The 13,214-nt window shown below is 43.2% G+C and overlaps 1 protein-coding gene across 1 annotated transcript in view; it reads right to left on the bottom strand.

The window, feature by feature from the left end:
- Positions 1 to 1,497: 1,497 nt before the first annotated feature.
- Positions 1,498 to 13,214, bottom strand: part of DCAF17 (DDB1 and CUL4 associated factor 17) — a 1,369,255-nt gene continuing 1,357,538 nt past the window's right edge. Inside the window, exon 15 of the mRNA XM_069616196.1 lies at positions 1,498 to 1,810. Within this exon, the coding sequence (XP_069472297.1) occupies positions 1,676 to 1,810 (135 nt within the window). The 3' untranslated portion in view covers positions 1,498 to 1,675. The remainder of the gene's footprint in view (positions 1,811 to 13,214) is intronic.

The following is a 13,214-nucleotide window of genomic DNA, read 5'->3' as shown; positions in this document are numbered from 1 at the left end:
ATTTGTTATTAAAGACTTTTGGTTTATTACAAACCTTTGTCATATTACATCATTCATATTTATATCTGCAAAGCGAAAAAATGTACACTGACATTTTAAGTAAAAACCCTGTGTGGGTAAACAGATAAATAATTCTTCCCCGACTAAGGGGATTTTACAAAAAAACCATCACACTAGTAATCAAATAATGTAGCTGTCCTACGAAAAGCAGTTCTTGCACATTGTCACTTTTAGCAAAACTGGCCACTTAGGTTTTAATTAAAGACACTATGAAATGTTTCTGATCACACTTTCAGCGTCTTTGTATTTGCACTGCAATACCTGTTCTGGGTAACCCCTCATGAGGACGGTACAGGCGTAGTTTCTTTCATAAACAAGGGTCGCTTTGCTATTGCCATTTGATTACTAGTTTTCCTGTCAAACCCTCTTAGTTGGGGAAGAATTATTTATCTATTTAAGCACAGAGGGTTTTACCTCTAAACGTCAGCGTGAATTGTTTCAATGACCCCTACTACATAGCATATGTATTGCGAGTTTCCATTTCATTTGCCGCTGGACAATCCAGGAGTACACCACTTTCAATTACTCCCCACAGAAGCACTGCACTTACACAATAAAAGGATAGGAGGTACTCACTTCTGCAGGGCCGCCCCCTAATAGTCTCAGAGTGTGTAGACCATCTCTTGTATCCCCACCTAGAGGTGTATTTTGTACGCTTTACACACGTGTGAATAAATATAGTGCCAACCCTTAAGAAAAAAGGGTTAAATAAAACCCCCATAAGAAAAGCCCTCCACCGAGACATGCCCGGGAAATGTTCCACATGAAAATTAAGTAGGATCGGGATTTTATATTTTTGGTAAAAAACAGACAAGCTGGATCATTGCGTTAAACAGTAGCTGGAAACCAATTATGATCGTGTTGTGAGTATATGTTGCACTAAATCACGCCTTTGTGATAGAAAGGTAGTATAAGTTTCGAAAACTGTACACATATCCCACACAGGACATAAAAGGCAACAGGGATTCATTCATATGTGTAGCAATACCTTTATACATTCACTCTCCGACAGTCATGGTTGCGTCTTCAATTACAATATTTTTTATTTTTTTTATTAAAATTCAGTTTATTACAAACTTTTCTTAAATAAAAAAAACGATGAAAATCACATTGAAATCCACATTGAAAATCCAGGCAAAGCAAAGTACATCAATATGAGTAAGACAGATTCAAAAGGTAAAAGAAACGAAAACAAATTCATATCTGTGGTCAAAGAATACGCACAAGTCAACTATCCACAGTGAGCTAAAATAAAAATGACCAAAGAAGAGTTATCGATTTCCTCTTATTGCTATAACCTTTCCAATCTTCATTCCGATAGTATCAGGATCGGTTAAAAAATAGCTATTAGAATATGGGAATGCTTATAACCAGGAGTAGAACTAAAACATTTCAGCCCAGAGACAATCGCTAGTCAAAAAGCATAACGCTGGACTTGGTAAAAAAATTAGAATATTTAATATTTCATTTCACCCATACAATTTCTGATCATCACGTAAAAAATAAAACACGTAAAATGTCCTATTTAAAAAAGACTGCATGTGACACTGCTATCATATAAACTGTAAAAATTAGTTTTTATGGTACACGTGAATTGACTCCGAAGTCTTCCCAATTATACGTGTTTCAGGTTCTTGTCCTCTGCTGGGTTACAGACCATTTTGTAAACATAACAGCAGAAGATTCTGTTGGGCTTTTGTTCTATGTGGATCACTGTGTCTCTGTCGAAGTAGACTTCGTGGTTGTAAGTCTAGAATTAGAAGGTAAAATCCAGTTACAACACAGAGCCATCATCTTGACTGACCCATAATACATGTGTTAGGGTAACTTTAATTTCCAGATTAAAGCCACATTTAATTTTCAACCCTATAATCCTTCCATTACGATTTTTCCCATGAAAACAAACATTCTTTTTGTCTTTACCTAAATTGCTTTTCAGATTCACAGCACTGAGACAAGCATTGGTGCACCTAGTCAAATATGTACAGTTTTGCAGTTTTCGATTTTATAGCTATCAGTGCGTATTTGGAGCTAATTTGCAAAAGCCCTAAAGTGCAGCACGGATTTCACTCAAGTATCAGATTTTCAATGTATTTATGAGCAGAGGGAGTGGCTGGTTGTAGGCACGGGAGACCAACAGCCAGCAACTGCTAGCATACCTAAATGTGTCCACGTTCGTGACACATATATTGGCTGACTGACCCGATACAGGTGGGGCCCTGGGTTCAGCCCTCTTCTGTGTGGTGTCATTGTGATGCTGGAAATGCATTGGAGGGACAGGGCCTCCCTGTCCTTGTCCTGTAGTCCTTTTTCATTTGTGTTCTGTATTGTTTTCTGCCCATGAGTCCATGTGGGACTCCTGGCAGTGCAGCTCTTCCTGTTTTTGGTTTGGTGTACAGACCCATGGGATACCCTTATGGCACCCATGGGTGGGGGTACAGCCCTGTGCCCCTAGTGTATGTTTTTGGGCACCTGTGTGTGGCCCGCAGGGTATGGGCTGGTGGCAGCTCCATGCTGAATTTGACAGGTGCTCGGAGTATCCTCCATTTTGGGATACCCAGGCCCTGCCATTGGAGTCAGTTGATTCCTGATAGGAAACAAGATGGTCCCTGTGGCCTCTTGCATTCTATTGCCTCTTACCTTGTTTTCCCAAAGTCCTGGGAAGCCCTGACTCTGTCCCTTCCCCCTGACTGGCTGTTGGGTGGAAGTTCCATATATGGTGGTGTTGTGAAGTCCAGGCCAGACTGGCTGGAGCCTTCCCAGTGACTGTATGTTGTGGGTACACCCTGGGGGTGGAACCTGGGTGAATGAAGTGTGTGACCAATATGCACTTCTTGTTGTGGATGTCGGGTTTCTGGTGTTTGACACAATGACTGAGACAGCCCTGCCTGAAACTGGTATGAATGCAGTGTGCAGTGTTGAATGGCTGGGTACTTGTCCTAACACACATTCCTTGTTGTGAGTGTCTGAGAGAGAGGAGAATGGCCTGAATGCACTGTATGCCTCATTGGCTGACTGACTGCTAAATGCCCTTCTGAGTGATTGGTGCCCGAGTGTGACCCAGCAGAATGAATGAGAGATCAACTAGTATATCTGGGGGCCTCTCACTGCCAGGAATCGTTCAGAAGCTGGAGTTGAAACTAACATTGAAACTGAAGCTGACTCTCGAAGCCGAGCCCGAAGAAGGTTGACTGTTGTCTCCCTTCACCGAAATCCGGAAGCCGTCGAGACTGATCCAAGAGAGGACCTGGTTAGGCGCCCTCTTCCTGTGCTCCGAGGGACCATCGAGCACCGCTAACCTTCACCGAAGCTCCCTGGAAGTCAGACCCGCGGCAGGCTACCGACCGGAGACGGGGACCGCCGAGGAGAACGAAGATAAGCACCGGACATTCTGTCCACCGTCGTCGATCAGGGTACGCAGGTGTGCATAATCGCTGGAGGCCCGTCGAAGCCGTGTTGCCCAGAAGAGGGGGCAGCTTGATGCTGTGCCATCGACAACCAGAGCCGCAACGCTCCTTTGCCTAAGACTTTTGATTCACGGACGCCCTCGTCCTCACTGCCGCCCACCTTATCCCGCCGGAGAAGGCCAGGCCGTCGATGGGCCGAGGAGCATCCGCCGGTGGGTTTCCCGCCAACCAAAGACCGTAGAGACACTGGATGACTCAACGCCCTTGCTGGGCCACAGTTCTTCGCAAACTCTTTGCGGTCCTGAACTCTCGACATTGAGGTGCCCCACACGCCTCTTCCTTACAGGACGTCTTCGACTCGTCGTCGTCGAGCACCGCCCAGACCAAAGCTGCGGCCTCAAACCCGTCGAACTTACATCAAGGATTCTCGATGCCGAGTTCCCTTTCTTCGAGGCCCATCGACGATCCGTGGCTCCTGCTTTAAAGGGAGTCACTCAAGAAGGATGCCTCGAGGCCTCCTCGAGGAACTCTGCTATTGCAGGTACATTGGGGTGGTAGAAACATTATAGAAGGGAATAAGACTCATTGAACAATATATGGACTGGGCTTGTGGTATATCTTTATTTTACAGGTTGCACAGGTAGGGGGGATCTCCACACAGAATTGTGTCTAGGTAACGGGCCAGTATTCTGCCAATTGTTCTAACCAACTGCTTTCCTCCTATGTCTATTGTTGGTTACCTTTATTAAGTGATTTGTGTGATATTTAATCTGAGTACAGTTGATGCACTTTAATGAAATCTAATAATAATTGTGGTACCACTTAGAACTGTATATATTTGCCATTGAGCACAAAGTGAGTTATTGTGATTGTGTATATAACCTTGAACCTTAATTATATAAAGACTGTTTTAACTAATACAGTGTGTGGAAATTCCTTTGTGGGGGTGTGGGGACTACGCTGTACTTAAGAACCAGCCTGCATCACCTCCTGAGAAGCTAGGCCTTGATTGCTCGTCCATTTCTACCGTAATAGAGAATCTTGGCTTGGATCCTCTGTGCCTCTCCTCTACCATATAGAGAGCAGAAGTATAGACACCCCCCTCCAGTCTGTACAGTCATTAAGCCCATTTCCACGGCAGTGGATATGACGGCTTTACATTCCGACCTCTGATTGTGCATATATTTCCCCTATGCCTTCTTTCATACAGGGAGGCGCAAAGAAATGAGCAGGAATACAACATTTGAAATGCATCCCACAACACGTAGAGTGACATCTAATGTCATGTGTGCGATACAGTGAAGCACGACACTTGAAAATGTTGGAGCCAAATTAAATGTGACACAAATAAAAATTGCCCACCATGAAATGGAGCAATACGTGTAATTTTGAATTAATAGAGGCTAACATTGTTCAGTTAAATATATTCATAATAGGAGTTTCTCTCCTTGAATTAACTAGAATGTACATGGAGCAACCATTTGCATTCCAAAACTAAACATATGCCTGTCCGTGACCCAAACAGGGTGCGCATCCATTTCACTCTACTCTAGTTACCTTTCAAGTACAACATCTTTATACACACAAAAACCCTCTCTGAAGGGGAACAGCCAGCATGACAGGCAATTCATTCTCTGCCCTGCAACGTTAAACGAGAACATGACCCATGGCTTCTGTTAATTATTGTGGCCTTGCTACACTGCGTTTTTCCGTTGCTCCAGATTGGGGAAAGATGATTTCCTTAGTCTTACCAGCGAATGTCTTTTTTGACTCTCATAACTGATTCTTCCGAGTAAATACTTTCTGAGCTCTTCTTTTTCAGGACAACACATGAAACGACATGCATGCAACGGCACTGCCACCAACAAGAAGTCATGTACACCCAACACCAACCCTCTTCACACCTGTCTAACTGTTCCATTCATGCAACAGCATCAACAATGTTAATCGCTACCTGGCCTAGGTGGTATGCCCACCCACACTAAAAGTTACATCCAGTAGCATCTACATAGCTACCACATGCCCACTTCAGAATAGCACACCTCCCCATGTCATTAATCCTTGACTCCTTCACTCAGATAATGAGTCCATTCAAAACAAGCAGATACTTTGGGGGACTGTTAAAGAAACAATTGAAATTCTGTGTATTAACGGCAAGACGGTAGCGGAGGCAGCTTTTGGTGCCATAGCGGACGGATAATAGGACACCAGGGGGAGGCTGCTACCCCTCCCCCCAGCTGCGCCACTGCAGCAAGGCCACGCACTGCGGTGAATTTAACAATGAAGGGGAGCAGATAAGTCAGACTCTTAAGTGCAGAAGAAAAGAAAATCAAGAGAAACTAGGTGTATCTGCCCAATGACAGTCATAAACACCATGTCTTTGAGTGACAATTCCCTACGTAACACAGAAGGTGGAGACTACATAGTCTACAGCTTTGCCGCAACGCACTGCCTTTGTGTGCCTGAGAAGGATCATCAGCTGGACCCTTTTCATGCCTTCCTACTCCCTCAAGCATAGCGGGGCCATCCCCGATTGGCCACCCCCTTTCTGGGGGCATGAAACATCAAGCAATAGATACATATACCAAAAAATATAAGGACAACTGGTGTATATTTGGAAACACAAGATCAAATTTATTAAGAGTCATATAGCAATACGGGGAGCAGTAACAGCCCAAAGTAAATTCACATCCTTAGACTTCTAAGGTAGCCCCTTAAGTGGGAAATGTCATTTCTCATAAGTTCCTGGGAACACTTGTCACTTCCGGTTTGCAGAGTAGCTGACATACACCTCTGATTCGTCACTTCCAGTTTGCAGAGTAGCAGACATACGCCTCTGATTGTAACAGTCAAACAGTTTTTAAAACATTTTTATTTTAATTTTTATTGTTGCATTATTAGTTTACATGAAACCTTATACAACATAATACACATAATAAAAATAAGCAATTCATTTTTAAACACATACCATTATACGCATATAAAAGATCCCCAATGTCAATTCATTCTCCATAAAAAAAATCTATCACAACCCTTCATTTCCCAATATAAAAACATTGCGTATTAGACTACTTTTTTCCAATTCCTCTGTAATATCCTTGATTAATAAATTCAATGCTAAAATTAAAGAAATGTTTTCACCCCACCTACAACGGCTCCAAAACAAATGCATAGACATTTCGAGATCCTTATTAAATCTGTCTTTCAGATAGACCACGCGTTTAGGCTCAAAACATTTACAAGTTAATACAAGGTGTTTAAGTGTCTCTTGCGTTCTGGTTTCTCCACAAAATCGACATGAGAAATCGATTTGATCCAGATTAAGTGTCACATCCTTGTACCCCCAGTACATTATCCTTTCTAAGGTAGGAATCTGATTAAGTCTAAAGCGCATGAACATGGATCTCGCCCTGTCACAAGGGAATCTTTGTAAATAGAGGGGAACGCATTCCCTGGCATGTCCAAAACTTGCATACTCCTTGTAAGTGGAGTAAGAATCCACCCCGTTTACCGTATCCACCCAATCAGCCTTGAATAGAAGTCTCTTAACCAGCCCTGGTCGCTGGACCAGATCCTCTAGACAAAGACCTACAGTACCTAACAGCAAAGTCATATTGCCGCTAAACTTTCTAATAGATACTACTGACCCAGATTTTACAACCTCATTTAACAATTCATATAAAGTGTTTGTAGGTGGAACATTCATTTTTCTAAACAAGGATAATTGCCTCCAAAGGTATCTTGATTTAAGTGAAATGAGACATAACTCGTGGTGGATAATTGTATTGGGGATTGCCATCGATAGACCAAGTAGTTCTTTCCACATTTTCCCCTGGACCACATTAAGGCTTAAACTCATATAATGGGTACAGATGTCCAGGCCGTACAGGAGGACCGGCTCACATTTTGTAAGATAAAATCGCCTTATTGGTAAGAGTGAAAATTTGCATATCATGACCTTCAAGAATTTCATTTGCACCTTGAGTTTAGTCGCCTTCTCCTCCAGGCTCAATTTCCACATCTTCAGGCTAGATCTATTAGTAAAATTATAGCCTAAATAGGTTGTAGCCTGGACCTGTTCCACCTGATCCTCACCCATCCTCCAACTACAGGATTTAACGGTTCTTTTTTTTGTAACCACAATCGTTCGGGATTTGGATGCATTCAGGGAAAGATTATTTGCCATCGCATAATGATAAAAAATGTCCATCTTTGTACGAAGGCCCACGTGGGGTGCGGTCAAAAAGAATAAAATCATCCGCAAAGGCCATCCACTCGATAGCCAAACTCCCCAAACTAGCCGGTGCGACGGAAGGGCCCTGCCAAATGCCCTCCACATCGCACACATATAGGTTGAAGAGCTTAGGCGCGAGTGAGCAGCCCTGCTTGACCCCAACTTTAGTATCAATGGCCTCAGAGAGAGCTCCTTCTTGGGTCAAACAGACCCTGACCAAGGTATTCCTGTGCAGCAGAGCCAAGAGTTGGACAATCTTTCGAGGAAAATTCATTGCTAACATTTTGGCCCATAATCTCGCTCTAATAACTCTGTCAAAGGCATTGGAAAGGTCTAAAGATGCCATGAAAATCTTTCCTATGCTAGATTAATGAACCAAATCTCTAAAATGGGCCAGGATATTCCCATTCAAGTTAGTTCCCAAACCCTCTCTAAAACCAACCTGAAATTTACCAAAACAAGCATTCCTCCTAGTCACTTTATTGAGATCTCTTAAAAGCAAAATACCAAAAACCTTACTAGCCGCGTCCAAAAGTGCTATGGGTCTATAGTTAAGGGGATTGAGAACATCACCCTTTTTAAATATGGGTACTATAGTACTTTGAGCCCAGGATTCAGGGATGACATGGGTTATACAGATGTCATCAAATATGGGTTTAAGCAGCTCAGCTCATAATTCGGGTGCCACCTTTATGACAAACGGTGGTATGCCGTCCGAGCCCGGCGCTCTGGACGGCTTAAGTTTATTGATGGCCCAAATAATATCCTCAAGATCCCAAGAGCATTCACCCACAGCCGGAGAACCCAAATCCGAGTCCTGTTCCCTAGCAAAAGTGGAAGGCAATTAAAAAATGTTCTTATAATAAGTGCACCAGACCTCTGCTTGGATAGGACAATCAAGTCTATCCTTAACAGGGGTAAGCGTGTTATTAACAGTAGACCAAAATTTAACATCTCTGCCCTTACAAAGATTATACGTCATCTGTTGATGGGCTACAAGGTATTGATCCATTTTCAGAGACTTAACCAAGTTTTTTGTTTCAGTATGATTTTTTTTTCCTAAGCTGCCATTCAACAAATGAAATGGGTAGCTTCTTCAGGATCCTCAGCTCCCTGCATTTAATGAGCTTGGTTCTGTGGATTCTGGAGTCCCCACCCCTCCCATTATGTCTATGTACCGCCGTGCCACCCGTCCTACTAATTTTATAGGCACATGACAACATAATATTATTGTAGTAGGATCCACCCAACGTAAGGTCCCCCTCCCTCGGAATTCGATGGGAGGCCAGGGTCAGATTCTCTAGATAAAGGCGTTAAATTTCATAATCTTTTTCTTGTTTCAGATAATCGTTCTCCTATTATTTGCCACCTCTAGGCCCATAAACTCCGGTTTTATATGGCGAGCAGGACATGCCAGCGCTATGAAAATAGTGGAATATGATTGCCCAAATCTACCTCCATAAGTGTCAATTTACCACACGCTTGTTTCCAGCTATTGGAAACATAAAAGAAATCAATCCTAGACCTATTAGTTCCCCTTTTCCAGGTATGTTTGGGTAAATTCCAGTCCGAGGAATGATCTAGGAGTCCCAAATCCCAATGTTCCAATAGTTTATCCCACCATATACCTCTCCTAAGATTAGGTTGGAGCGTTTTCGGGGTGGCCCCTCTCTCATTCCACATGGAACCCTCTGCATAGGTGGAGTTAAAATCTCCTCCCATGATAATACGATTGCCAAGCCCTTCTCAAACCATCCTCCCAGTATATCTCCAAGGGAATCCTCCACTATTTCAAGGGGCACCCTTAGAGGATTCCAGTATAGGTTCAACAAGAGGATAGGATGTACATCATTCTCTGAAGATAAAACTATGCCCAGGAGCCATTCACTCAAAGATCACATTACCCTGAAGCCCCAGATTGCGATCAACAGCAATAGTCAAACCACCACTAGGCCGCCCGGCTACCCCCCTAGACGCTAATGAGGAAAAAGTATGGAAAACTTCCACATACATTTCTGTGAGCATCATAGTTTCTTGGAAAAAGTAGAATCGGGGGCAGGTATAGATCTCGCCTTTAGTCAGGAATGTATTCAAATGTAAGCCCCCACACGAATTCCAAGAAATAACCTCAATATTAATACTGTTAGGAGCGTCCAGTACCCTGTCTAAGGGTCTCTAAAGTTTTAAGAGCTGGCTGCAACAATGACCAATCCTGGCCACTATTAAGAAGGCTAGAGATTAAAGCCAATGCTGGATCTGAATTTTCAAGTTTTTTAGTACCCGAATATGCAATTTGTTCCATTTGGGTGTTAGTCAGTTCCTTGTGTTGTAGAAAACTATCAGCCTCTTTATCATCCGCTAGTGTGAACAGACCATAACCCAAAGAATCAAGATTTTTTTCTTGGGCATGCACCATATCTGCCACCATCTTCGAGTGAAAACAGCTTACCATTCGGTGATTATTATGACTTGGTAGGGAAATAGCATCTATATCGTCAGTTGTTATAGCACGCAGTAAAGGAATTTTTTAAAACAAATGTAATCAATTTGTTCTATTCAGACTGGCCAGTGAATCTGTCTTGTTGTTATTGATCCAACCCAGGATCTTCCCTGTATTAATCATTGAGGGGGGCTGTACCTGAACAGCTGCATTTTAGCATTGCCTAAAAGTGGTTTTGCTAGTGCATGTCCCTGTGTGTCCTGAATATTGGGGGCCTGTGTGTCAATGGGGCTTTTCCCCATGTTATTAGGTATAGAACCACTCCCACTCTCAGCCATAGCAGTCAGCCCATTGGAAGAGAGGGTCTCGGTGGATAAAACAAGGGCCGGTACTTCCACACTGGGTAGGATATTCATTTGTTGCGTGCCTATAGATGTGCTAGCATGCTTAGTGCTAGTTATTTTGCCAAAGGCTGTCATCTTAGTTTGCGGACGATCTTGACCGGTCCTCAACTGATTACCCTCTCGGATGCTGGGGTTGATATTCCCCTCCCCAGCCGCCCAAGCTCGTGGGATTTCCTTATTGGCCTCCCCCCCGCTCCCGACCCTCTCCCATACTTGGGCCATTAACTGTCCACTATCACTGGACTCTTCTTGAGCTGGAATATTCCTAATTGCTTTGAGGTTAGAATTCCAACCTCTAATTTTTGTGTTCGGCATGTTTTTAGTTTTCTTAAGCATCCTAGCCTGTTTGTTTTTCCGCCTATAAACAGGAGATTGGGGTACCTCATTAATATCATAGTGTGACTGATCAGTAAAATAGCATAAATAAGACTCTGAGCCAAATACCTAGTTTGTATGAGTTTCAAAGAGAACCCAACTTCTTTTATTAACATGTACTCTTCTCTTTCACATTCACTGTTAAAGGATATGTTTTCACGGAGTCTTCTCAGGATTATTATCTGGATGTCGGCTGAAGACTTTTCAGGTAAGAATGTTCTCTTTATTTAACTATTTACTGTCCACTATCCCTTTCAGGAATTCTTCAATTCTTTCTGTCTCTTTTCTATATGCCAGTCTCTCATATGAGTTTTCTCCCCCTCCTCTTGTTTTTTTTCGTTTCCTCTGTATCTTCTTCTTTCATTCCTTTCTCTTCTCTTATTTTTTTTTTCTTTTATACTTGGTCAGTTTCTTTGCACCTGCCCTCTGAGCAGCCTATCACTTCCTGGCCAGAGGGGACTTTGGGAGTAAGCTTACAAGTCTTCCTGTTATTTGTCCTCCCATCCTTTTGCATTCAATTTTAATAAAGACCCTTCTGAATTCAGTGCGTTTTCAGTTGCAGTTCGAGTGAGTTAGTGCAGAGGCTCTTTCACTCCCTCCTCACGTGTGGACAATGTTCGCCTTTCCTTGCACTACGCACCTCTTGTGGAGCGTATTGGTGCCACACTTTCTCTCACCCCTTTACGATGCTCATTTTATTTGTATTACTTCTTCTCTTCAAGGCGTATCAGCGCCAACTTTCACACACTGCTATGGGCAGGTTTCGCTGGTTCCTCATCAATCATTCTCACTTCCGAACGCAACGGCGTCCAACTTTACAATGTCCAGCTGTCGACACGTTCGCGTCTTTACTCTATCTGCAGGGCACAGCCTTCACAAGTCAGCCGGTAAACATTCATCCGCTCGGTGCGTCTCAATCACTTCCTCATTTGTATAGTCTTGTTTTTCCCTGCAGGGTACTCACGTTCATTGTAACATCGGGACAACGGTCCCCTCGAACTGCTTCAAACTTTCTCATGCGCAACAGCGCTACAAAACACACTCTGACTGGCGACAACGTTCGCATGAACTATTAGATTAACTACTCTTCCTTGTTTCAGTGTAACGGTTCCACCACCTCAGGAATCCAGGTCTCCTCCGACCGCTTCAGTACGCCCAGCTGAAACTGTCATCCTCTCACTCCTGCTAACAAGCCCCGTCTCCTAGGCAACCAAACAGCATAGCAAAAATGCATTAGAGGAAAGTCCATACAGGCAGGACTTCCTGGTTTATGCCTGTCTAACGATTATTATGATTATAAGTCTGCAAGGTAGGTTCCACAATGTCACACATAGTTGGAAGCATTGACAGGGCATTCTCCGTAGGGTTTGGAAGAGCTATCCGTTTCCAGTTCCGGGTCCGCTGGTATTATCTTCATATGTTTAGTTTTTTGTTTGCACTTTTGCCCCCTTTGAGGTGGCGTTTGTTGGATGATTGTAGCATCATCACTGCTAATGTTCAAACATTCCCCCTCCTTGGAAGTTTCCATGACATGCTCCTGGGCATTGGAAGTTCCCATATCTTGCTCCTGAGTACGTCCCCCTGTTGCTATAGCAATGGCCTCCAAGAGAACAGATGGACTGTCCGGACACCTCGGTTTGTTTTCATAATCGTTGTTCTGTGATATTTTTCCTCCTTGGCCTGGCAATTCTTGATCCCTTCCCCCTCTATCTGACGAAGTAGGGCGGTCACCTGAGAGCATAAATTCCAACAAAGTGGTAATTTTAGCATCCATGGTTGCTAGCCTAATGTTTTGTTCCTCCCTATATGTATCGTATCGATTCTGCTCTTTAATATTATGGTCGTTATTGGTCTTAACCTCCACAAGGCCCTCTAAAAATGCCAAACAAGTAACTAATTGATTAAAGGCAGCTTTTTGACCTACCATAGAACCCCCAAGCATCTCTTGGGACTCACCCAAGGTTTTCAGAGCCAAGTTTAAACTAATGTGCAGGTTAGATACAAGGGGTAGAAGATAGTCTCCTCAATCTTCCTTACCCGGAGAATGCTTTTCCTGTCTATCTTTACCTATAGGTCGAATTTTTAATATTGCCTGGTCTGGTTCAGTGAATTTATCAACTGTTTCTGGCTGGTCAATACCATCCCTACCTTTATCAGTTTGAGTAGTGCCAACCTTCATATGTATATGAGACTTGAGGTCCTCCAATGCAGATATAGTGGGCATTTTTCCTTTCCCTCTTATTGTTTCCCCAACATAGTTATATCTATAGTTTGAGAGTGCACCCCCTGGGTGC

This window comes from Ambystoma mexicanum, chromosome 9 (assembly GCF_040938575.1).
Source record: "Ambystoma mexicanum isolate Mex_15411 chromosome 9, UKY_AmexF1_1, whole genome shotgun sequence".
Taxonomy (NCBI): domain Eukaryota; kingdom Metazoa; phylum Chordata; class Amphibia; order Caudata; family Ambystomatidae; genus Ambystoma; species Ambystoma mexicanum.
This window is presented reverse-complemented; position numbering and strand designations above follow the sequence as displayed.